The following is a 27397-nucleotide window of genomic DNA, read 5'->3' as shown; positions in this document are numbered from 1 at the left end:
AGCATTGTAGACCAGTTTTTGATCTGCGCTGAACTTCCCGTTAACTGGAAAGCTGCACGTTATATCCGACGAGTAACCGCCATAGTTGGCGCCCATATCGAACAGGTACATTTCACCATCCTGGATGAGATGATCGTTCGGGGCTCCAGCGTGGCCGTAGTGCAGGATCGCCGAATTGGTACCGGCGCCACAGATACACGTGTATGAAACATGGCGGCAACCTCCAACCGAGTAGCAGTGATGCAAAAATACCGACTCTCCCTGATACTCATACCAGCCTGGACGAATCTGCTTCATGACCTGTTTGTGCGCATCGGATGACCCGCGGGCAACATAGCGCAGTACCTCGATTTCGGATGGGGATTTTATAACGCGGCTGAAGAACAGTAAAACATTTTGGATTTTAACTGATCTATAAGATATCATATCTGCGGGTTATTTCAGTTATTGTAGTTAGTGATTTTAAATTTCTTATTTAACCTGAAATTTTTCAACTTTGTGCCGGTTTAATGAAGATTACTCTAATTTTGGTAGTCATATGAATCTTCATATGAATTCGAAATCTCTACGGCAGCAGTTCTCAGTGTTTTCACTCCATGTCATATCTTCAAATTTTGACATTATCTATCGGGGTATCATATCTTTAATAATCCAACAAACAACAAAAATGGACTTTTTTGCTTATTTTATATCTAAGAAAATTTACGCGAGCTTATAGAAATTTCGACTGCATCATTCTGATTTCTGTATTTGAAATCTGTGAAAATGTAAATTAGTATAACTGGCAGCTCTGCTTGTGGGAACGATTCAAAAACTGACCAAAGAGGATGTTTGCTAGTGTAAATGCATCTATTTACCTATTTACTGTCAGTCTGCTTGTCAAATTGATTAGCACATGATATTTCGAGATTCTGGCGCTTTTTAGTTGGATAATGGTCCAACTGGAGAAGTTCTAGTGGTTCTAACGAGTCATTAAATGAAGAAGAAAATTGGGTAATTAAATGAAGAAGTGCGTTTTAACACATTCAATCTTATGAAACTTTATTCACAGTTGACTGAAATTAACCAAAGTTAGATCAGTTTCTCTTTAGAGTATATTCCTAAAGTCCGCTATGTTTTGCGGTTGTCACGAAAGGTTTTTGTTCACCCACGTACAAAATCCTGGATTGGCGCATCGCGCTTTGGAAAAACTGATGAAAATACATCATTCGACCATCTCAAAGCTCCTCTAAAGATTCCAGGAACGAGTGACAGTGGATCACAAGTCAGGAGCTGGACGAAAATCGGGAACAATGCGTCAAAAAAAACGACAGAGTGCTGATTGCTCATTTTAAGCGAACTTTTCGACACGGGATTTAAGCAGTAGATGGGCCAAGAAACGTTTTGGATTTAAAACGTACAAGGTGCAGAGCTTCCCAAATCGGGATGAACACCAGCAGAGTGTTGCCAGAGTCCGCACCCGAAAACACTACAGGATTCTGCTAACGAAATACCGCTGGTGATCAGGGATGCCACATTGAAATCAGTGTTTCGGCCAAAAAAATCTTTTTACCATCTGTGATGACTAAAAAGCAAAAAAAATGGGGAAATCTGTGATAAATTTGCAAAAAATCTGTGCAACATCGCAATATTTCCAAAAAACTGTGAAATTTTCATCAAAATGGCAAAAATCTGTCATCTGTAAAAAAGAATCTGTGATAAAAAATTATGAAAAAAATCTGTGACATTACAGAAAAATCTGTGAATATGCCCGCTTGGAAGAAAAACGGGCAGCCAGCAAAAATCCGTCAGGATTCCGGCAGCTGTCAAAATTATCAAAATGGCGCTGCCAGAATTCAGCTATACTCCTTCCAGTTATGGCAGGCAGATTCGCCTCACCGATACTGTTTTATTTATCGTTGTTTCATTTTCGCCATATTTACATTTTTCCAAGAAGTATAGTTTTGGCAGATGAAAAAATAGAGAGAAACAAATATTTTGGTTTCAAACATGGTAAGTAATATGGATTTCATGTCTCCAGACATGTTTTTATTATAAATTTACATAAAATTAAAAAAAAAAATAAGAAAAAATACAAGCAAAACCTGAAGCGGTACAAAACCGGTCCTGCCGGTGCGTGCCTGGCAGAAATCCGGCAGAAAAAACCGTTAATAACCGTAAGGCGAAAAATTCTGCCAGAAACGGTTGTTGCATTTGAGCCGGCCGGCTGTGCAGCGCTCTGCCAGCCAGACCCCCAGAAATTCTGGCAGACTTTTTATTTCGCTGCCGGCTATCTGGGGGGAATTCTGCCAGGCACGTCCGAGCGGGTGGTAACCCTACTGGTGATGGCCATTGATGATGAGACCTCACCAGCGATGCCAGATTTACAGACATGTCTGTATTTTACAGACTTTTGATAGCCTCCTACAGACAGAGTCAGAGATTTACAGACTTTTCAAAGAGTAATGGGATTAGCAAAACCGCACTAGAATAACTGTATTCGAATAGGAGTGATTCAAATATTATAAAATAACAATATGGTTCACTTCTGCATTTCTTAAAAGACACCACACTGGCGCCACCATGGCACAAAAGGTTACTAGTACACTGTAAATTTTGCAGTACGTAATGACAATTCTCAGTTCAACACAATACATTATAGTAGAGGTGGCAACATTTTTAGATTAGGGACACTGAAAACAATCAAAACGATAAAACCATATGCAATTAAACATCACTTTCATGTTCGTTCTCATGTTAAAAAGTGAAAGAAGATTTCCCTTTGAATTTCACATGAAAATCCATTAAAAAGAATTTCATGAGGTGTTTCAAATTTAATTCAAACAAATTTCACGTGAATATGGCATAATTATCCATTGAATGATCATTGCCATGCTATTGAACTTTCCACATGACTTTCGCATGAAAAACATGTAGTGCATTTCTACATGTAAAACAATTGATTTTACCGATTCTTCTGCCAATGAAATCTATAAGTAAAATAATGTGATATTTATGTATAATTCATTTGAAAATTTGAGTCAATGGTATTTCTTATGATGTTGATGTGCTTTTCACACCATGTTCGCATGAATTTCATTTTTATGTTTATGTTTATTACCTTCACCAACAAGCCCCTTGGCCCCAATGGTGGTTGCTTAAACTAATTACATTTTAAAATTGACAACATTTTCGCTTTTATAGCATTCCGCGTCCGGTTGAAGTCAAAGGCCGTCGCCACACTGTTAAAAATTCGTTGGAGTCCGGTTACAGCGCTCTGGCAACCATAGTTGGTTCTCCTGAACGGAACTCGCAGAAGGGAGTTATTACGTAGAGCTCGAACGCGGGCTTGAAGATCCAGACGTCCGAGGATTGTAGGGCAATCCACTCTGGCAGAGAGTAAGTCCGAGACGAACAGGGCTCGAGAGCAGTCCCTCCGAATGCTGAGTGTATCGAGGTGTATAAGCTGGCAACGGTTTTCATAGCTCGGCAGCTGAAATCTGTTTCGCCATGGGAGATGACGAAGGGCGAAGCGTATGAACCTGCGTTGGACAGCCTCGATTCTGTCAATCCCATTCTGGTAGTACGGATTCCAAACAGCTGAACAATATTCTAACGTTGAGCGGACCAACGCGCAGTAAAGCGATTTAAGACAATATACGTCCCTGAAGTTTTTCGCTATTTGGAAGATGAACCCAAGCTGTCGTGATGCCTTATCCACGATGTATGACGTATGTGGTTTGAATGTTAATGCCGAATCCATGATGACTCCGAGATCTTTGATGTGAGAGTGTCTTGGAATGCTCGAGCCGAAGAAATGGTAGTTAAACTGAGTCGGTTGGCGTTTCCGCGTGAAAGTAACGATTGAGCATTTGCTCGGGTCTAAAACCATTCTGTTTTGATCACACCACGTGCTAAAGCTGTCCAGATCCCTCTGAAGAAGCTCGGCATCGGTTTTGAAAACCACATCCCCCACTCTCGAATGAATATTCAAGTGGCAACGGTTGTGTATTTAATGTGTTTGTGGATTTAAATAATTCAATAGATTTCCACACGATGTTAACGTGTTAAGTTTTTTCAGTGGAGAAAACTTTTTTGGATTTATTATCTTTCTAGCAGGAGAAAGCTGCATGATTTCGTTCTAATGATCATATTTTAATACCCACATAAGATAACGATCATTGCGTAGTCTGAACAGGTCATTAAGAGGCACAGTTTACAGAAAAAAGGAAACAGAAAAATATTTCGCTGACGAAAATGCTGGAAATCTCATTCTCTGCTTACACTGCCCATAAAAGCATAAGAGTCCCAGATGGGTTTTTAACGAAAATGAGTTATCTGTTGGATTGTATTCTGTATCACCACTAAATCACAATGAAAAAATAAGATTACCAGGTTTGTTATGAAAATACCGAAAAAATACCAAAACATGGTAGTGCCATCCATAAGGCTCAATGAGAATATCTTCAATAGTGGTTTTTCTCAGCCTGCTGTTTTTCAATATGGGACTCTTGTGTTTTTATGGGCAGTACATATACTCGGGATAACTTTTTCTAACACAGCTGGAGAAGATTCTGGTAGTTTAAAGCAGTATCCCTAAAATGCAGCTGATGCAAAAACAAGTTACACCGATAAACTCACGAAATATTTTATACCGAGCTCCAACTATTGATTCTTACGTTGCGCAGGCCTGGCAGCACTTTTTTTTCATCTGTTGATTCTTACGTTGCGCTGGCCTGACAGCGTACTCAAGGTTTCAGACACACAAATACCAATACGTTAGGAAATGAACAATTTGCCCACGGCTTACATATACTAGGCTAGCTCGTTAAAGTGTAAACATTTGACGAGCGCGCGTCATAGAAATCGTCGGCGAAAACAATTACATGAAATTCCTATATTGTTTGCTGCTAACGATTGATCGACACCTGATAAATCACAAGGAAGCTATGCCGATGTCCAATACCTTTGCTGTGAACAGAAAATTACGGTGGGATATGTTTTCTATGGCATGCAGCTAAATTCCCGATTTCCGCTAATAATCACATAGATGCACTGATTATCCACTCTGTCTAGTGTAATTATGGCGTAATTTACGTCAAGAATCCATTGCACACTATTTTTTCCAACCTAAGAGCTCAAATATTGTCAATTAACAACTTTCGTGACATCCGTTTGTTTATCTCAACGATTTCTCTGACGTCACCGAAAACTGTCAATTCGCGGAGTAACAAGCCTCGTTTCTGTGAGCCGTGCAATTGGCCCACCTTATTCTTCTATACTTCTTGGGCGCGTTTGACATTTCATTCTACGGCGCACGCTAATCGCAGAATGATTATTTGTTGAGATTAAAAACCTTTTTCATCCACAGATGGCATAACATTTATGTCCTTTGTGATTCGTATGGGATTTACAGGAGTGGACTATATTGTTGATATACAATATTTGAGTGATTCCTTCTTAACAAAATTCTATTTTAAATCTGCTTTTAAAGTAATATTCTAGTGTAACTAGGATTTACACAACCATCTACAGACTTTTACACATTTTAATTATTCTTCTACAGACATTTCAAAAAAACATGTGGCCTCACTGGACCTCACGGTCCCAAAAAATGCGAACGAACATGGTCAGGCGATTTAAACAGTTTGACGTTTGACTCAACTCGCCTGTGCTAATTGCCCCTAGGAACAAATGCAATTTGCAAATGTGATTTAAAGGCAATTTCAACACTTAGACAAATTTGCTAGCGGCTGAAAAGGACTTGGTTGTTTTTGCGTTTTTCAAACATGGCGGTTCATGTTTGGCTTAAGCTTAAAATAGTTTTTTAAACAATTGGCATGTTCTCGCTTGTATTTTGTTTGTCTAGTGCACTTTATTTAACCAACGAATGTGGGAAATTGTGGAATCGTGTGTAAATATAGTGGAACAAGATCTCTGACCTAAAATCTTAATAAAAGTCAGATTGTGGTAAGTTTTGGTGTGTAATGCCAATTTCACCATTGAGTCTTCCTATCGTTTGGTGGTGATTACCTAGTGAAGGGATATGATGTGTGTAGATAATTAATCCGAAAATAAGTATTATTTGTAATTTTCATATTAGGCAATTAAGGGCGATTAAATGGCGCGTTTCCTGAGCGATGTGGGGGCGATTTAAAAGCGGGTAGGACTGCAAAAAAATGACGGCGGCGACTCGCCCAAATGTTGCATTTGAAATAGCCCCCTAATTTCCAGCAATTTGCTGGCCAATTGAAGGGCAATTAGCGCTTCCGAGTTGGCAAATAGCCCCCCGTCTGCCAGCAACTTGCCCTTTTTGACTGGGTAGTCAGGCGATTTAAAAGGTTTGACGTTTGACTCAACTCGCCTGTGCTAATTGCCCCTAGGAACAAATGCAATTTGCGAATGCGAATTAAAGGTAATTTCAATACTTAGACAAATTTTCTGGCGGCTGAAATGAACTTTTGTTTTTTCGCGTTTTCCAACATGGCGGTTCATGTTTGGCTTAAGCTTAAAATTGTTTTTTTTAACAATTGGCATGTTCTCGCTTGAATTTTGTTTGTTTCGTGCACATCATTGAGCCAACGAATGTGGGAAATTGTGTAATCGTGTGTAGGTATAGTAGAACAAGATCTCTGACCTAAAATCTTGATGGACGTCCGATTGTAATAAGTTTTGGTGTGCAATATCATTTTCACCATTGATTCTTCGTATAGTTTGGTGGTGTTTCTGTGAGTAGATAGTGAATCCGAAAATAAGTATTATTTGTAATTTTCATATTAGACAACAAAGGGCGATTAAAAAGCGTGTTTCGCGGGCGATTTGGAGGCGATTTAGATGCGGGTAGGGCGGCAAAAAAATGACGGCGGCAAATTGCCCAAATGTTGCATTTGAAATAGCCACCTAATTGCCAGGGTTGCAAATTGAAGGGCATTTAGCGCATTCGAGTTGGCAAATTGCCCCCCCGTTAGCCAGCAACTTGCCCTTTTTGACCGGGATATCAATGCAAATTTTAAACCCTCGAAGAGATAAGCTAGAATCGCTCTAAGACCTAAGAAATCAACAGTCTCTTTTTTGTCGTTTTATCGGCGAGAGAATCGAAAACCCGAAAACGCTTGAACATTTGTATTTCAAATTACAAGTTCATTGAAACTAGAGAATTGTAACTAGCCGTGCATTTTTAGGGTTAAAGCTTAGTATGCACCTCTTGCGAAATGAGCTCGCGAAATATTTTTCCTTTTTCCGCGCGGAATTTTGACATTCGTTCGCGAAATTTTGACAACCTAGTATTTGCGTGTTTATTGTCAGATGTCGCTTTTGATAACTAAAAATTAGAGCACTCTAGTTAGAGTGTGGCCAAGAGGCCATGACGTATCCAAACGAACATGAAATTTGACGTATTTCTATTGTGTATACGTCAAATTCCATGTTCGTTTGGATACGTCATGGCCTCTTGGCCACACTCTAACTAGAGTGCTCTACTAAAAAGCACCACATCAGCTGTTATTTGTTTACATTTTTAGGATTTTTTCTTTGTTGTGTCACTTGCGGACGGCTAACCCTAATAAACATCTTATGATCCAAGAGCCTAACGACCTGTTCAGGGTATAATCCAAACAATATGTGGAATCGTTGGATTATATGGGTTAAAGTTCGTGTATAATTTTTTTTTATTAGGGAAGACCGCTCACGGTCCATTTCGCCAAGGTTTTTTGTGTGATAACTTTTTCGTTTTTACATGGTGCTACACCAGTGTAGTGCAAAAAACCGATAGACTGAATACACCCAAATTGAAATGAGTGTACCACGGGCTACACCAGTGGAGTACACTGTCAAATACAAAAATGCTTTTAAATTTTGTGTACTTCAAAAGTGAAATGGTTCATCAAGACCTTCGCACTGCATCAAAAATTCTTTTAACGATATGTATTCGGAAATGTTAGACGAATTATTACAGCATTGCTGATCATTTGCCACGAGTTGTGATCGTTGTTGATCAAATTAGTGGTAAAAATTCAGTATTGAGAGTTATCAACACATGCTCGGTAGTGAAGAGCTGATAACCAACGCTCCAGTAAAGATTGCTCTTTCGGAAAACTCTTCAGATGCCTCCGAATTGTACACAATGTCATTGTACACATGTCATGATCTCACCTTGGAGAGATTTGGCTGACTTGCCTCGGAATGTGGGATTGCTAATCACCATACGTTATGGAAAAACCGTCACCAAATATGTGATACCAATTATGGTGAATGGATCGATCTTGAACGTATAGTTCTTGTAAATCTGACAGATATAATTTCAAACCGAATGATGCGGACACCAAAGATTCAATCAAATGAATCACCGAGCATTATATGTGTCTACCGGACGTGATTACCGTAAAACGGGAAACATTCTGTCTGATAGAAGTGAACGATTTCTAACTCAATGTTATAAAAAAATTTCAAGTTGGTTCCGTCGACCCTGAGTCATGTGACCGATGCACTGTCGCATTGTAATCCCCTATTTTGTTCTTACCAAATCTTATAGGTAAATGGTAAAAATAATTCCCCTGAGCTGATTAACAGGGGCTATCATGTTCTAATCAAGAACATTTCTGATAATGCGAGTCCGAACATAACGGCCGACATGGTTGAAAGCGAAATGTTGAACGATGTAGTAATTTAAAATTTGCAATAAGTTTCTTCTAAAAAGTGGTAAGAACTCCTAAACAACAAACTAAAATATTCGCTATCACAATCCGGCCCAAAGAGTAAGGCAGCAGCCAATAGAGCATCGAAAATAAGACAAATGTCTCTTTCAACAGATGCCTTCATGAAATTACTAGGAATACAACGTTCATAGTTGATAAACTAAACACTAAACAATGGGGATGTGAAGTCACCACGTATGGTTGAATACCTAATATACAGAAAGAGGAAAAACCTAAACTAAAAATTGAAGTCCAATTAAATTACAGCCAGTTTATATTTCTTCCAAGTTCATTCTTTTACATAGCATAAAACGTCGTGTACTACACAGTGGCGTTTCCAGGGGGTTGGGGGTTACCCCTCCAAACCAAAATATTTGGATTGAAAAAAAAACTTAAAGCTAATTTAATTAAATATGGTACAATAAATTTTTTGAAGCATATTCACCCTTATTCTTGTTTACGACGAATGCGATTTGAACGGGAATACAAACCACTTTCGAACGAATCTCACATTCGTCGCAAACAAGAATAAAGGTGATTGTCTGATCACTACATTAAGAATGTATTGTTTTAGACATCATGAGGACTTTTATGACGATATTATACCAGACAATGGTTAATCTATTGTTGAATGAACCATATTGAAAATGGTTTTGAAACGTTTGATGCAATGGTTGGCATATGGTACACATTTATGCGGGTTGTACGCATCTCACCTAGATTCGATTCCCAATCCTCGCACATAAGGTTGGAAATTTTTCTAGCCTGAAAAACCTGAAACCTTTTTCTATCCTGAGCCTATGGTTAACGCCCCTATAATTAAAATGAAAAGAAAAACTTGAAGACATTCCATAGCTAAGTTTGATGAAGACATAAATACTCTGTGCGTTCAGAATATCGAAATACATTAGACTATATGGTCTGTGTTAAGTCAGACCGGACTAAGTGACATTGTATTGATTTCGAGAAAAACGAGTTTAAAGTTTGATTCGCAACATCCTTTACATTATAATTTGAAATTAATTTTTGCTATAATTGTTGCTCGTTGTAACATATTTCAAATCAGCTAAAAGTCGAATGAAGCTGAAGAAATTCGTTATCCAGCGCTATGATTCATTTTTCAAGGTTTTGTGACTCAGTCCGGTCTGACTTAACACCGACCATATGTGAAACGAAACTTTTAAAACGAATTATTCTGATCTTACTGTAATTGATAAATCTCTTCTGCTGTGTATAAGCAATAAAATTCACATTTTATTCAAGATAGTCTCTAAAGTTTTATTGAAAAGAACTGGCTTTAAGAAAATTTATTGAATAATGTTTTGTATATCGATATATTGCATTTATGTAGCCGTACACGAGAAAGATACGCACTAGGCAAAAGGAGTCGAGGCTGGTGAAGATGAGAGGGAATGTGAAAACTGGTGCCACGAACCTGTGTGTACGCTAGGTGTACACACACCCACCCATTTGTTCAGTTGTGCAGGCGAACATGTGCACATATTTTTGTATGAACTAGCGCATTCAAATTTATATACAAATAAAATAAAAATATATTGTGTTCTATGTTCGTTTGGGAAGACTGGTCACCGGAAAGACCATGAAATAGTGACCTAAATTCAGTACGAACCCAAATGTTCAAATTTGGGCATAAGAATTCTCGGAATCGTCTAAACCTTTGAGTGGTAAAATCGTCTAAATCTTTGAGTGGTAAAATGAAGCGTTATATGCGTGCCCGCATATAATGGTTCCTGAAGTACCGAATTGAGCAACCAAGTAAATATATATAAAACTTGGCAAGTTTTTTTTAAACCAACTGTTCAATTAGTCTAATTCCTCGCAACGGGCTTTCGTTGAACGTAAGGTGTTTGTGCTTACACGTATAGTGAATTTATCAACCACTGCAGTAGTGCCATCTTCAATACCATTAAAACATGTAAAAACAAAGTTGTGTATGAATTTAGTCCCATTGATGATGTCAATGCATATTCCCGCAACTTATTAGCTAATATGTACTAAAGTTTGTCTCCAAGTTTTACTCTCGATCCAGTTCATCACTCGCTCTTCGTCTATACAAACAAGGAATGGTCACCATTAAATCCGGAGTTTTTTATAGCCGATTCGCCAAAGATTACTATCGTCGTAACACTAAGTATGTGTCCCGAGCCATCAGTTTTATTTTAACCCAGTACTCTTCGCCGATACATCTACGAATCGTATCTATCGTCATCTGCTTTTGGCACATGTAAAGAATCCTATATGAGCTCTGGATTACTAATCGAGAGTCCCGACATAGCTTTGCTTGGATACGTTTTGAATAAAACATAAAATAACAAACGTTGCCCTTTCCAGCAAATATCCAAAGTTTCAGTCGTTTAAGACTTTCTTCCCATAGAGGATGCTTTTTTATTTCGAATATAGAGATTTTAACCTTAAGATCATTCGCCTCTTCGGGTTAGAAAAATCTCTTATGAAAAATTTCTAACCCTATGTGCGGGGTCGGGACTCGAACCCAGGTGTGCTGCGTACAAGGCAATCGGTTTACCAACTACTATGCTACCCCCCAGTAGATCTTTAAAATACTCCCCATTTTCAAAAAACGCCGAATTTTCATGATCCAGAGTGATTTGTCAAGTAAAACAATAAAAAACACCAATCAATTAGGTATCACACTTGTGCTAGTCCTTTTTTCCTTTCTAGCCTCATAGAGAGTAGCAGGATTAACAAGCCTGACACCCAAGCGAGTTAATCTATTCACTTGTAAGTAGAAATAAACATCCTCCAACCAGTCATGAAAATATCCGAATCAAAATGAATGTTAATCACCCGACCGGCGGCGCCGATGGTTGGGTGGTAAGCGTGACCATCACCCACCCGAATTGGTCTGTGTTCAATCCCAGTCGAGGTCGTTGAGATTTTTAGAGGTGAGAAAAATCTGAGGTCACACCTTCCTTCGGAAGGGAAGTAAAGCCGTTGGTCCCCGGTCCATGAATTGATTGGTCGATATCCAATCCATCTAGTGGGAATGTCACCTCTCTGGCGTCGGTGTTTGGCCTCGTAGCGGAAATAGACCGACGTAAAACAAGCAGAATTTGGAAGAAGAATCACCCGACCAGAACCATCAACTACATTGCTATACTGCCCATGATCGCAAATCAGTCTGATAAAGATGGGAAATCCCATAGAAAATGGAACAAATAAGCGATCATGGGCAGTATAGGTATCTTATTTACCCTATTAATACTAGCGATTTTTATCGGTATTTTCCCTATTCCAACTCCAGCTTGGCGCAGAGTACCCCAACGCTCCAGAACAGTTAGTCAGTCGTCTAGATGAATTAGATTGTCAGCGTGTAGTTTTTTAATTTCCAGCAAATGCAGATAGACACTAAAATTTTTGTTTGCGAATTGCGACCATACACAAACAGCTTAGATATTCCCTACTGTGCCGTTAAGCATTCGATTTCTTATACCAGTTTACATTTGACTTCGAAGATTTCTGGAAAGTATTATATTCGACTATTCTCTGGCAAATTATCAAATAGTCTTGCAGTATTGTGCTATCTGAAGCCCGAAAAGAATGAAATCACCAGTAGTTATTTAAAGCGGTCGGATCGAAGTTGGTAATAGCTTAAAGCAACATCTGATTTTGCACCAGACGTATATGATCGAAGATTATCTTAGATCCACCATCTAACATAATTTGCTTACTATGCATAACTAGATACGTTGCTGTCCATACACCCACAACAAATAAAGAAGTTCCTTGGTGGTAGCTCTTGAAAATAAGTTTTAGTAATTCAAATTTTCCTAAATTTCAACAGTTGTGCATGGCAGACGAAGTGATGCGAAGTGATAACCGGAACAAGGGAGACAATCACTTTTGTTGTATTTTAACATCCTAATGCAAACTGTCCGTAGAAACTAAATACTTCGCCTAAGGTCAAACGGCATCGATGAATGCATTCTTCATAGCAACAGGTTCTTAGCCGCTGAGGAAAGCCATTGTGCGAGACAGATCTAGAGAATACTTTGTCGGTTTTTTGTAGTTGCCCAATGAGCAACAAATAAACACGAATCACATTCGACATGTTTAATAATTTCACCGGAACGATCTGTGTGCGCTACCAAGATACACTACGTCTTGTTATAGTCCTTTCCCCAGGCAAGCTCTCGCTTCGCAATCCTCATCGCAATGTCGATGGAAAAGGCAACGGGAAACACAACCTAAACTTTCACCAACGAGACCACATTATCGATGTCGCTCTCGTTGCACCTGCTGTCGGGTGTTACACTTTGATAGCAGCCTGCATGGTCTGTGGCCTGGCGAAGGCTTCTATAAGCTCGCAATCTAATCCGGCACATAGTTTCCGAGAGGCATACCGAATCACTCGGGTCGGCGAAGTTTTGCGCTTTTTCGCAACGACACAGAAATGAGGTAGGTAGGTATATTGATAACTGCAGCTGCTATCACTTCTCTGGTAATTTGATGACGAAACGATTTTCATCATTTTTTCATCCTTCAATTTGCCTGCAGTATAAGTGCCTCGTTGTGAGTCGATCCGGATTTTTTCGGGCATGCTGTAAATGATCATTACATATTCATTAATTGTTGTATAATGAAAGTTAAACAATTACAACAATCATTTTATTCAATTTAATATTCACCATTCGAAATCCAATCATCCGTCGAACCACAAAAGAAAAATCAAGACTTGAGTGTGTTTTTCATCGCCAGCTGTCAAAATTCCGTTAGCATCCGTGCGGAATAAAACCACCGAGCATTATTTCGCAAGGAAAAAGCTTGTCTTGATGACAGCACATATAAAGTGACGCTACCTAGCGCTAAAAATATTAAACTGTTCATTTTTCGAGCAGTGTCTCGACTAACTGAAATTTTGTCGATCAGTTTTCGCGAGAGCTGCGTACCGCTTACGAAATCGAAACGAAAACTTTTTTCGCGAGCATTTCGCGGCGTTTTTTATGCATAGGTTTTGTATAGGAAATTTCATTTCGCAAGAGGTGCATACTTAGCTTAAGCAGTTAACAGGACACGAACATTTCACAGGCAAGGACAAGTTTACTGTGGATGACCGTTTCAAACGGAAGGAGCTGTCGAAATTCGCTTCGAAGCATCTCATTTGGCAGGCCATCTGCACTTGTGGTAAGCATAGTAAACTATTCGCAATCAACGGCACCGTCCTGATCGATGGACGGCACTTCTCCGACATTATCAACGTCAGGACCTATCGTGGCGCTAACATCGACTCTGACTACTACCTGATGGTTAAATTGCGCCCAAAACTATCCGTCATTAATTATGTACGGTACCGACGGCCGCCTCGGTACGATCTGGAGCACCTCGAGGCAGTGTTGCCGGACGAGGGAGAGTTCGACGTGGCCCCTCTAGAGGACTGCTGGAGAACAGTAAAAGCAGCCATCAATAACGTAGCTGAGGACATTGTCGGGTACGAGGAACGGAGACGACGGAACGATTGGTTCGACGAGGAGTGCAGAGCAGCTTTGGAATATGTAACGATACAAACAGAAGCGGAGGCAACAGACACGCCTCTTCCGGGAGAAAAAACGCCGCCTGGAAGAAGCGGAGTGCGAGGAAATGGAACTGCTGTGCCGTTCTCAAGCTACACGGAAATTCTACCAGAAGCTCAACGCATCCCGCAAAGGCTTCGTGCCACAAGCCGAAATATGTAGGGATAAGCGGGTACAATCGTGAGGTGATCGAAAGGTGGAAGCAGCACTTCGACAAGCACTTGAACGGCGAGGAGAATGTAAGTACAGATGACCAAGGCAACGGAGGATTTGATTACGTCAGTGCAGTTGAGGACGGGAATGAACCAACTCCCACGTTGAGGGAAGTTAAGGATGATATCCAACAGCTCAAGAACAACAAAGCAGCTGGCAAAGATAGTATCGCAGCAGAACTCATCAAGTTGGGTCCGGAAAAGTTGGCCACTTGTCTGCACCGGTTAGCAGTCAGGATCTGGGAAACCGTACAGCTACCGGAGGAGTGGAAAGAAGAGGTGATCTGCCCAATTCACAAGAAAGGCGACCATTTGGAGTGTGAGAACTTCCGAGCGATCACCATTTTGAATGCCGCCTACAAAGTGCTATCCCAGATCATCTTCTGTCGTCTATCACCTAAACGGCCAACGGACCAGATCTTCACCGTACGGCAAATTCTACAGAAATGCCGTGAATACTTCAAGGCGGCATACGACAGTATCGACCGCGTAGAGCTATGGAAAATCATGGACGAAAACAGCTTTCCCGGGAAGCTGACTCGACTGATCAAAGCAACGATGGACGGTGTACAAAACAGCGTATGGATTTCGGGTGAACTTTCCAGTCCATTCGAATCTCGACGGAGATTGAGACACGAGTAGACTCTCGTGTCTACTATTCAACATCGCTCTGGAAGGTGTGATGCGACGAGCCCGGTTCAACAGCCAGGGCACGATCTTCACGAAATCCGGCCAATTTGAATGCTTCGCGGACGACATGGACATTATCGCCCGAACATTTGGAACGGTGGTAGACCTGTACACCCGCCTGAAACGCGAAGCAGCGAAGGTCGGAGTGGTGGTAAATACGTCCAAAACAAAGTATATGCTGGTAGGTGGAACCGAAAACGACAGGATCCGGCTAGGAAACAGCGTTACGATCGACGGGATACCTTCGAGGTAGTGGAGGATTTTGTCTACCTAAGATCCTTATAAACGGCTGACAATAACGTGAGCCCTGAAATCCGAAGACGCATCATCAGTGGAAGTCGGGCCTACTATGGGCTCCAGAAGAAACTGTGGTCAAGAAAGATTCACCCCCGCACCAAATGCACCATTTACAAAACGCTTATAAGTCCGGTGGTTCTCTACGGGCACGAGACTTGGACCATGCTCGAGGAGGACTTGCAAGCGCTAGGAGTTTTCGAGCGCCGGGTCCTAAGGACGATTTTCGGTGGTGTGCAGGAGAACGGTGTGTGGCGGCGAAGGATGAACCACGAGCTCGCTGCACTCTATGGCGAACTCAGTATCCAAAAGGTGGCCAAAGCTGGACTACGGTGGGCAGGGCATGTTGCACGAATGCCGTACAACAATCCTGCAAAGATAGTGTTCGCTAATGATCCGGTTGGTACAAGAAGGCGAGGAGCGCAGAGAACACGATGGGCGGACCAGGTGGAACGTGATTTGGCGAGTATTGAGCGTAACCGACGTTGGAGAGTTGCAGCTACAAATCGAGTATTGTGGCGGCAAATTGTTGATTCAGTGTTATCATGAAATTGATGTTGAACTAAATAAATGAATGAAAGGAGTCCCGTAAACAACTGTACAGGTTCTGATGTAGGGCGTCAACCGCAAATGTTGCGTTTTTACTTTAACTTATTCTAAAGCCTTACCGACGTATATAAGCTGAAATAAATGCATATTCTGAGCTACTATAAAACTTTGGTTTTATTTAGGTAACTATAATAGAATTACCAAATGTCGTAAAAATTAACGACTATCTTTTCATACATCGAAAGAGCTCAACAAAAGAGATTATAACTACTAGAGGTCGCATTCGCTGTGAACACTGATGGTTTATTATCTCGCTCTTACATATGGTGGGCCCATTAGTATGATACATATTGCCCCGGGTACACACATGACAAAGTAATGGGATATGCGAGAGCGAGACCTCATGTTTCAGGTCATGAATACATGGAGCCAGTAGCGCTTTGCTGCCTTTAGTAGTTATAATCTCTTTTAGTACAACTTTCTAAATGTAAGAATACATAAAAATCAGAACAATTTTTTATTTATTTTTTTTACGAAATTGTAAACACGTCCTTGTTTGCACTATCGGTCTTACTCTAGGTCTTACTTGACATTGGTTTTTGACCACAGCAAAAAACACGGGTAACGCGTTTTTGAATTGAAGTTGTGGCCCTATTAATTCAATTCTGTAAAATAATATTTATGTAACATTTTTTGTCATTGTCATTTCTCAGCCCACACCCTGGCAGACGTTCATCCGCCCATCTAGACTCTGTCAAGATGAGGACCTACAAAGCCTAACTGTTCGTATGTGCTAGTCCGTATAGCACACCAGTTTCTTCCACAAGCAGGCGCCGGCTGTTAACCAGTCCCACAAGTTTCAGATACATTACATAGAGGATAGTTGGAGACAGAAAATGAAGAGATAGTAAAGAGATTTTGGTTTGCTGAAACGAGACAAGAAAAGCAAAATAATTGTGATTAGTTTTTTTTTTTTTATCGGGCAGATGGGACTGCAGCTGAACGTAACGTCAAGTTCTCTATTTGTCTGGTCCAATGTATCCTGCTCCTAACAACGCGTGCTAAGTCGTCAGTGATGCAATTAAAACTTCGCATTGATTCCGCTTCTATTTTCTTCCTGATCTCCTCATGGGTCCCCTAGGTCAGAAGCGGATCAATCGAATACAAACTATTTGGCGCAAGTTCAGAGCGTGTAACGTCGTGTCATCTAGTCTGTCATCCTATGGAAAATCATCCTACCATCGCCTTGGGGTCAACGTCATATTGGCAAATTTCGCATTGAATCCGCTTCTGTCTCTTCCTAATCTCCTTTTTGTCTGCTAGGTCCGAAGCAGATCAATCGACTATTAATTGAAACGGTAAACATACTAGCAGTATTAGTCCTTACTCGCGAATACTTTTCCTTCAACTGTGCTGTTTCTTCTCTATCTTATAACATAACTCGATTATCCCTGTTCTAGTCAATATACATATTCATTACATTATGGACCAGGCAAACCCTTAATTTTTCTATTATTATCCTGAGTAGCTATACCAGTGAAGGTATTTTAGGATTTCGCAAAAGAATCTCTGCCAATAAAGGCATAAGAAATATTTATCCACTATTAACCATAAAGTTTGCTCGAACCGAATGTCCGCCTGGTTCGACTCGAATAGACCACACCGACCCGAAAGGGTTGCTTATCATTTCTGAGAGCCGGTGTGCTTGGTCGAGTTTAGTAATCATAAGAACAAGTCCTGAATAATTAACTATCTCTTAGGTGCCAGTCCTGCACTCCTTTCCTGAACTAGCCTCATACTCACGATCAAAAGAGTCGACAACTAGTAGGATCCACATGTCCCCCACCCAAGCGAATTGATCAACTTGCAAGTAGGAGCACATATCTACCAACCAGCCAAGAAGACTTCCGAATCAATGAGAATGGACCATGCCACTCGAAGGCCACAGGCCCAGCGCCACCTCGTACAGTGTCATTGTCATTTCTCAAGATGAGAACCTACAAAGCCTAACTGTTCGTATGTGCTAGTCCGTATAGATTTTGGTTTGCTGAAACGAAACAAGAAAAGCAAAACAATTGTGATTAGTATCGTAGCTATAATAAATAAATAAACGATTTCTCCTCTGTTGTCGATTTCCCTGTTCGCAGTCCTCCCTCCTGTTCCTGATCAGCTTGGGCCACTGGCTTTCCGTTTCCTTGGCCGTCCCGCTCTCCCGCACACATCGTAGCAGGAGAAAGAAATGAAAAGACAAAACAAAACATAATGAAAATAAATGGAAGTGTGCTATCTGTGCCTAAATTGATGTTGCTTCTCAATTTCGCACGACCCAGGGGGGACTTGGCCTTGATCCCAATGCTCTGTCACCGATGTTACGTGATATTCGTTATGGAATATTCTTTGTTTGGGGGCCATTCATAAACAATGTTGTACGTTTTTTTATCCCTGATCCGCTGATACGTCTAAAATTCATTTTTAGTTTTTTTATCTCGTTACGTGACGCTCTTCCCTATTGTCAATATCCAACATCATTTATGAATGATCCCCTGGTGATATATTTAGAGCAGACAATCCAATGAGAAATAGGATTGACAGGATTTTAGTGCGCTCTTGGCACCTTGTGTCACATCTTCATGTTTGTTATACATACTAAGTATACAAAAGCATGCGATGTGATGACCGGAAGATTAGAGAAGCAACTCCTCCCCTTCCCCCCCCAATTCTGTAAAATAATATTTATGTAACATTTTTCGTATAAAAAAGAAAAAAAACCCGACTCTGTGTCTTTAAAGTTAATTGCGTTGAAACAGACCAAAAACAGCATATATGAATTGAGATTTGAATTAATGACCCAACTAAAAAGCGTCCAACCACCAAATTACAACTGTACATTCAAAAACGGCAACAATCTTCACACTTGGTTTATATTAGGTTTGTTCCAGTACACGGAAGTCACTCCGGAGTAAACAGGAGCAAAAAATCTTTGCTCCTTTTTACTCCGGTTTGCTACCAGAAGAAGAAAAAAGAGAAGAAGAGAGTACAGGAACGATTTTCTCCGGAGTACTTCCAGTTTCTCCTGGTACTGGAACAGACCTATTACTTCTTGATCAGCATCACTGCACGGAAACAAAAAACTACCTAAAATTGAGTTCCTTTGACTCTCGTAACTTCCCCCACGGAAGATCTCGACTGAGTCGAGAAGATCTCGAGAGACTGAGTTGAGTTTTGAGTTGTTTGGGGTGAACTCAAAATTAGGTAAATTCAACTTAAATTTGAGTATAAAAACCTATCAATGAGTTGTAATTTTTGCCGTGGTTAAATGGAAACTACCTTCAACACGGTTTACCTAATTTTAAGTTCCCCCACGATACCACGAGATTGAGTCAAAGGAACTCAATTTTAGGTAGTTTTTTGTTTCCGTGTAAGTTAAAAGAACTTTTCTGCAGGTTGTTTTATTTAACCGTGTGTCAATTTCAGTGATGTTTATTTTCTCATATGTTTTCGTTTCGATTTTCTATATATTGCAACATAAAGCTACAATCAGCTGATTATGTAAAGGGCGTGTAGCGCATTTTGTCGGATGGAAACATACAGTTAAGTACTGCTACCCGTTACGTTAAAATATGCTAAAACTAGCATAAAGTTAGTGAAAAAAGTGCACACTATATATCACCATACTACTATCAGTGATAAACGCGATAACATGTCCCGCTGCATGCTGAACCCCCTGTGGTACTATCGCACCGGATACGGGTTGCAAAATTTTCTGCCTTCCTTCGCTCGGGCATGTCTGTTCTCGACCGATTCGACGGGCGGCAATGCAGGAAACGGAGCTGGAAAAGGTTTCGTTCGGAATACCACGATCTTGGTTCAGCAAGGCTGCGATATACAGGAACTTCCCGTCGTAGTACGAAAGGTAGCAGAGGATGAATTTGTTTCGTTTATTTCTAACAAAGTCCTGGAAAATCAGCACGGTAATCCGCAGGCGGATGCTGCATCAGCGGACCAAAGTGCCAGCAAGGACAGCGTCGAGAAGAGTCATACGTTCACTGCCATCGATGGCTGTCACACTGCACAGGGCGTATGCTCGGTGATCCAAGCTTTGGGGGAAGAGAATATGACTGTGAATCTTGCTGTACGGGCACTGGAGAAGATTTTAAAAATCGAAAGTTTGTTGGAACTAAAAAAGCTGGATAGTCAAGCAGATTTTGAGCAAATTGTCAACTGCATAATTTTCCAAGGAGATAACGAGGCGGTGTTGAGTAGTTTGGATGGATTAAGAAATTATCTGGAACTAGCTAGGACAATAGATATGCTAGGAAATGAATTGGTATATCGTTGCTCGGAGAATAAGCTGACAGTTGAGCAGTGCTGTGAGGCAATCGAAAGTTTGACTGAATGCCGAAGATATGAGATGGTGGAGAAGTTTTGGAGTGGATTGGCCGATCAGGAAAAGCAAATAACTGAAAAAAACATTCACAAAGTTTTCGTCATATTGCCGTACTTGAAGATTAGCAGGAGGGCAGTCCTTAATATTCTCGAGCGTAGAATTCCTTCAGTTTGGTGGCAAATGACCACCAATAGCACGATTGATGTATTGAATTCAATGGAAAGTTGTAAGATGTCTTCGTTTAGAATCACGCAAACTTTGGCTCGTTGGCTGAATACAAACATTCACGCCGTAAGCGAAGACCAACTGCAATCGTTGCTGGAATCATTCACCAACCTTAGCTATTCGGACAATCAAATTGAACGTGCAATCGAGCGGTACGTGAAAGCGAAAGGTATCAAAATCACATCGCAAAGTCTGATCGTAGTGATACTGAAACATTGCCAGGTATTCTCCTTAATTTTGGTACATATACTTTAAACAATTCAATGTTTTCTTTTATAGATCTTTCGTTTGCGAAACCCCCACATTCTTAATGGCTGCAGTGAGTTTTTTATCGTCAACCATCAGAACTTAGACCCAGGGTACCTTCGGTCAGTAATCTGTCCTTTCGGTTGCCTGGACTATCATCCTGTAAATAGTAACAAATTTTGGGAAACTATCGACATGTATTTGGATTTGAATTTCTCCAAAATTCATCCGATGGAAATCATCGACATTATGTTCTGCTATGTTAGCTTGGAACGATATCCATTGAATTTCGTCAATCGCATCTTCAATCCATACTTTCTGGATGTATTGCATATTCGAACTCGTCCTGAACGTTTGGATCGCGTTCGTAGTATACTTAAGGTGTTCGACACAAGCTTAACGTTGGAATGTCCAGATTACGATGGACCCCTGCTGCCTCGCGACCACTCGGCCAAGGCAGTGTTTCACGATGGACGTATTAAGCGAATCGTAAACTACATCCTTCCGGAGTTGGAAGAATTGGCCGGCGGACCGGACTGTATCACTAAGTTTACTATCCTGCAACACCTCCCGGTGCATGAACTGTACCTAGTGGATGTTTTGTTTCATCCGCCCGGCATGGGAAACATCTTTTCGCTGAACCCAACGAAAGAGCGTAACATTAACGTAGCGGTTTTGATTCACCTGCCGGAGTATTATAGCAGCACCGGTGAGCATCTGATTGGACCGCAGGCAATGAGAATTCGACACCTTAGGCGGATGGGGCTGAAAGTGGTTACGCTCAGGTTCGATGTGCTGTACAAGATGAAAGTTCATCCGAAAGAACTGCGAAAGTACCTGGTGGAGCGATTGAAACAAGCTTATGACGCGTTACCACCACCAAATGATGTAGTAAATAGCAATTCGGACGAGTGAATAGGAACGGATTTGAGGTGCTATACTTAGAATTGAAACGTTGAATTAAGTTAAAAATTGATAACACTAAAGTAATAGGCATTATTGATCTCCCCCGTAAAACGTGTACTTAATGTGATACATTCGATAAATAACCCGGCTTAATAAATTGTACTATTTGGATTAGTTCCCATTGTAAGTTTTAGACTCAGAGAAAATAATAAAACGCCATCTGTTTAGTAACATCGTTTTCGCTTTTGTGTATGGTTTTTCGGTTTAGTTAGGTGTAGAATTTATAGAATTGTAGAATTTCACGCAAGAAAACCCTAAAGCATCGCGTGTCGCTGTGAAGGATAAGCCGGACAAGCTTTGCTTACTTCCCTGATAAACAGGAGGAGAGCAGAGCAGATAATGTTTCGCTTGCGAAGCACATTGCGGTGACAACCTGGAATCATTGCGTGGAGCGAAGGATTCGGCGATTCGTTATCACGATCGCTAGAGAGGTTCAAAAAAGGAGCAAAGCTTACTTTCCAAGGAAGGCATAGGAAAATTCGTTCACTCGCGCGACTATTGTTAACTGTGGATCACAGAGTAGTTAAAACATTGTCCTCACTAATTGGCCATGAATAACGTACCAAACAAAAAGGGTGAACAAGCTTCATAGTAGCGCAAATTGAGAATGAACGACGAAACTTGAAATTCTATGAGCAGCGTCAAATTTTCACTCGTGAATGTTTGTCGTGAATTTCAAAAATCATTACCAGCTATTTAATGAACGGTAGATTATTCTCCAACTATTTATTATGTTGTTCGAAAGTGAAAACGAAACAAAACTGTTTCATGACAATTCTATGTAAACCACTTCAATGGTTGTGATAGCTTATGCTCTTCATTGGCTACTATAGCTTTGGCTTGCGTGTGTTCGCAGAACCAGGTTGCTATGAAGTGCATCACAACTGAAGAAAGCTTTCCTGTGAATGGCAACCGAATGGTTCGTGAGGCAATTTTTCCCATGATTGTCCCCAACTTACAGTTGAGACCTCATTTTTTTGACAATCTATAATATTGTCGACGTTTATTAAAACTATGTTCTACTTAGTAAAAATACTTACCATTCTGCAATAACTGGGAACAAAATATCCGAATCAACAATGAATCTACAATAAAAACAAGCATTTAAATTATTTACTAATATATTTTAAATGGAAGTTTTACTTTTCAATTCCTTGAAAATAGGCTGGTTTGGCTTGAAGTCCGCTATCCGTGTTAGGTCCAGACTGTAAATAAAGAAAGAAAATACTATGACATATTTTTCGGTTTTGAAGCTTGAATGAAGTTCAAATGTAGCGTTCTAAGCAGTTTAATTTTTGTGTAGTTTTACAAACTTTAATGTTCATAATGGGAAATCTGTTTATAGTCTGCTAAGCAGCTTTTGATTAGCTTTGTTTGCAGTCCCTGAATACAGGTTTAAAGAGCTTTTCTCTCACTTGGTGATTTAAGAGAGAGCATATTACACTGAAACCTCCATTTACGATCTCTTTTTACGTAATATTCGATTTACGTAACTTTTTTTACAAACTAAATTCGAAATAACGAACTCTTTTTTTACGAACCAAGTTCGTAAACAACGTTTGAGTAAGAAGTTGTACACAATTTTACATATTCTTAGCTAATTGTTACTAATAAAAGTTGGGTATTTTCTGAATAGGGTTAACGAGTTAATGACGGGGATCGATGTCTGAGGCATTGTGTAATCCAAGATGGCGACTTCCGGTTTCGATAAATTCCCTATAACCTCAACAATATGGGTATCTTTAGAATGGGATTGAAGAGAACATGACGGAAATCGATGTCTTGAGCCATTTTGTAATCCAAGATGGCGACTTCCGGTTTCGATAAATTTTCTTAAACCTCAACAATATGGATATTTTCGGCACGGGGTTGGCTAGAACATAACGAAAATTTATATTTGAAGCTATTTTGAAACCCGAGAAGGCGAATTCCGGTTTAGATTTCCATATTGTTAGGGGTATCGTGAATATTTCTCAACCGGAATTTGCTACCTTGGATTTCAAAAAGGTTCCAATTGTCCATTTTCATCATCTACTTGTCAAGCCCGTCCCAAAAATACCTATATTGTTAGTTATCGTGAACATTGCTCAACCAACGAATTTTAATAAAAATGTGAAGCAAACTTTTTTTACGAACTAAATCCCAAAAAATCAACACTTTTTTAGCGAATTAATTCGATTTACGAACCTCTCGTTTGGTTCGTCAATGGAGTTTACAGTGTGCCACATCAAATTATACATATAAAATAATCAAGGAAGACCTAAATGAAAGCCATGGCCTATTCCAAAGCAAAAATGAGTTGATCTCGGAAAACGTAAAATTTCCCATACATTAGTCAGTCTAATTCGGGAGGAGCCGTCAATAGGAAGCAACTAAGTGACTCCATCAAATTCTATGAGGATATGAATGGAGGTGCCGCATGTTCGTTTCAATTATTAGTTGCTCGTATACCAAGCGAGCAACAGCAAGACTATGATGTCCGGACGGTACAATGAGCAGTAGACGCTATGGATATTTGGCAGTGGCTACATTAGCTTGCACAAAGTTAAACATTGTACGATTTTTCGGGTCCCAGTATCACTTGGGTGGGTAGTTTAGGTTTGGATTGAGTTGAACACTGCAGCATGCGACATGTGCTGCTTGTGAATTTGATTTGGGAGAATTAATTTATTTTTATGCTTGTGTGTGCGTTGGGTTGGAATTCTCATTCCAAAATGTTTTAGATGGGGTTTGGAGGTACGTAAGGTAATGAGCCTATTGGTATATGCGTGTTATATTTCGGATATACGTAATGCGTTTAAAATGTCTCACTTCATTATCTAGGGCTAGGTGTCATTCTAAAAACTAAAAATCTCCTATGTAACGAAACTATGTAAGGTTTGCACGCTTATGGCTTTTACTATTATTAATCCATCTGGATTTGAATAATTTAAATTTAATTTAATTTAATTTAATTAATGCATAATTCAAATATTGGTAATAATTTAATATCTGTGTAATAAAAGTAGTTATTGAAAATCGGTAAAATTGAAAAGTTCACGAAAAAGGGAAAATTACAATTCATAAAGCAGTTTTTTTAGGCAGAGCCTTTAATAGGAAGCACCTAAGTGACCCAATCAAAAGCGAGATGTTATTAATAGAGGTGCCGCGCATCTTTTAATCATTTGTTGCTCGCATGCCAAACAAGCAACGTCACGACAATAACGTCCGGATGGAGCAACAAGCGGTAGACGGTATGGACCTTCGGCAGTGGTGACATTGACTCGCACACAGCCAAACCGTGTGCGAATCTTTCGGGTGTCAGTACCACTTGCACTCGCCTCCTCGCTGTGTACAAAGTCCATCGTGCGCTCTTCACCACGCTGTTCGACCCAAAACCTTGCATACACGAACGAGTCTATACTCAACGGGTGCGAGTCGCGTGCACACGATGTGCAATGTGGGTGGCCAGGTTGGTTCCGTATTGAGTTCAACACTGCAGGGTGAAACGTGTGTGCGCTGCTTGTTAACCTGCGTCGGGTTATTTTTATGCTTGTGTGTGCGTTGGGTTGGAATTCTCATGCCATATATGCGCTAGCCTACAACCAATAAACATGGGGTTGTATCCGACCCAACTTGGTCTGCGAAGAGTTCAAAACGCTGGTATAAAGACTCGTCATCTCTATCGTTTGTTTATCATTTATCTGACAGTGTTATTCCAATCAGGCACGAGACCTGTCAATGGCTCTCGTTCGAGAAGGATTCGAAGAGATTTTCTTCGGATTGACTGCTTTTGACAGGTCTAGTGCTCGATTGGAATAATACTGTCAGATAAATGATAAACAAACGATAGAGATGGCGAGTAGGGCATTGCAAAAAAACTTTTTTTTGAATTCTCAAAGGCCCCCCCTCTCATATTGTGACAAATGTCAAAGTAAGCTCAGATGCCAAATTTCACATCATTTGAACAATTTTAGACCCCCGCCCACTTCGCTTGAATTATTTTGAAATTGGTGCTATGGGAAAATATGGAGGAAAAATACATTAAATGCTCTAACTTTTGAAGTAGCAATCAGAAAATTACAATTTATACCTCTTTTGAAAGGAAATAATCTAAGTATTTGAATGAAGATATATTTGTTTCTTGAAAAATACGGGAAAGTGGGGTACTGGGTCTTTTTGACCCCAAAATCCCCTATTTTTAATGATTTTTCTGCTCCGTGATGCAAAACATACATATTTTGTAGTTTTTCTAATGTGAAAAAATCTCAGAAATCGAACGGAACCCTTTTGACCTTAGTTCGAATACGAGAAGTTGGGGTTATAGGGCTTTTTGTCAGTCATATTAAATTTTATCATTTTCTCATGCATATATCTCTATTATTCTTCAATCAATTTTCATAAAATGTAACTTATTGAACGTGTAAAATTCTGAGGAATTAAACAAAAATAAAAACGTTAAAGGTAAAATTCAAAAACATCAAACTTTTTGATATTTACTCTACAAATTTCATTTTTTTCATTATTTGTCCTAATACCTCAACTTCCCCTATTTTTCCAGGAATTGAACTTTTCTCATGTGATTCCTAAGCATATTTTACACTAAAAGTAGTAAATTAAATAAGAATTTTGTTGGTAATGGAGTTAATATGTGCGATTTTATGATAAAAATGTGAAATCGACACTATATGTCAGATAATTTGATGTTCCTGAATTTTACCGGTAACGAATCTATTTTTGTTCTAATCCTAAGGATTTTCCACGTTCAACAAGGTATAGTTTATGAAAATTGAATGAAGAATAATAGAGATATATTCACGAGAAAATGATGAAGGTTAATATTAATGTCAAAAGGCCATTAAACCCCTACTTCTCGTATTCGGACTAAGATCAAAAGGGTTCCATTCGATTTCTGAGATTTTTTTACATTAGAAAAACTACAAAATATGTGTGATTTTCATCACGGAGCAGAAAAATCATTAAAAATAGGGGATTTTGGGGCCAAAATGATCCAGTACCCCACTTTCCCATATTTTTCTAGAAACAAATATATCTCCATTCAAATACTTAGATTATTTCCTTCCAAAAGTGGTATAAATTTTAATTTTCTGATTGCTATTTCAAAAGTTATAGCATTTAATGTATTTTCCTCCATATTTTCCCATAGTACCAATTTCAAAAAATTTCAAGCGAAGTGGGCGGGGGTCTAAAATTGTCCAAATGATGTGAAATTTGGCATCTGAGCTTACTTTGACATTTGTCACAATATGAGAGGGGGGGCCTTTGAGAATTCAAAAAAAAAAAATTTTGCAATGCCCTAATGGCGAGTCTTTATACCAGAAGGATTCAGCATCTTCATCTTTGTTGGCCGATTCTAACATAGAGCCGTTTGAGTTTTGGTTTGTTTTCATAAAGTGACGAAGCTAATCTATTGCGATTCTTGGTAGTCAACCCAAAAGTACTACCATCTGACCAAGAGAAAGCATTGCTGGATTTTATTATTATCGTTGGTTTGCACGCATTAGTGTTTTATATCAATTAAATTCTTTAGGGCATATTCAGCGGGAAAGGATTTTATATAGGTGGAATTGGAACGGAAAAAATCACATCTCCAGCAGAGCATTTTGT

At 39.8% G+C, this 27397-nt stretch overlaps 2 protein-coding genes across 2 annotated transcripts in view; one reads left to right on the top strand and one right to left on the bottom strand.

Moving 5' to 3' along the window:
* Nucleotides 1-27397, bottom strand: part of LOC131692490 (xaa-Pro dipeptidase) — an 81345-nt gene that overhangs the window by 8345 nt on the left and 45603 nt on the right. The window contains exons 3-4 of the mRNA XM_058979573.1: nucleotides 22934-22995; nucleotides 22831-22875 (exon numbers count right to left, since the gene is read on the bottom strand). Of these exons, the coding sequence (XP_058835556.1) occupies nucleotides 22831-22875; nucleotides 22934-22995 (107 nt within the window). The remainder of the gene's footprint in view (nucleotides 1-22830; nucleotides 22876-22933; nucleotides 22996-27397) is intronic.
* On the top strand, nucleotides 19453-21961 carry LOC131692489 (FAST kinase domain-containing protein 3, mitochondrial-like). The gene is made up of 2 exons (XM_058979572.1): nucleotides 19453-20800; nucleotides 20858-21961. Exons 1-2 carry the CDS (start codon nucleotides 19667-19669, stop codon nucleotides 21737-21739), a joined length of 2016 nt encoding a protein of 671 aa, XP_058835555.1. The 5' UTR covers nucleotides 19453-19666; the 3' UTR covers nucleotides 21740-21961.

This window comes from Topomyia yanbarensis, chromosome 3 (assembly GCF_030247195.1).
Source record: "Topomyia yanbarensis strain Yona2022 chromosome 3, ASM3024719v1, whole genome shotgun sequence".
Classification (NCBI taxonomy): domain Eukaryota; kingdom Metazoa; phylum Arthropoda; class Insecta; order Diptera; family Culicidae; genus Topomyia; species Topomyia yanbarensis.
The sequence above is the reverse complement of the archived record's forward strand: the minus strand, read 5'-3'. Positions and strand labels throughout refer to the sequence as shown.

Bases quoted from the DNA above. Each gene is read 5' to 3' on its own strand.
- LOC131692489 (XM_058979572.1), top strand. From the start codon at position 19,667: ATGTCCCGCTGCATGCTGAACCCCCTGTGGTACTATCGCACCGGATAC. The intron at 20,801-20,857 runs GTATTCTCCTTA...TTTCTTTTATAG, and splicing joins TGATACTGAAACATTGCCAG to ATCTTTCGTTTGCGAAACCC.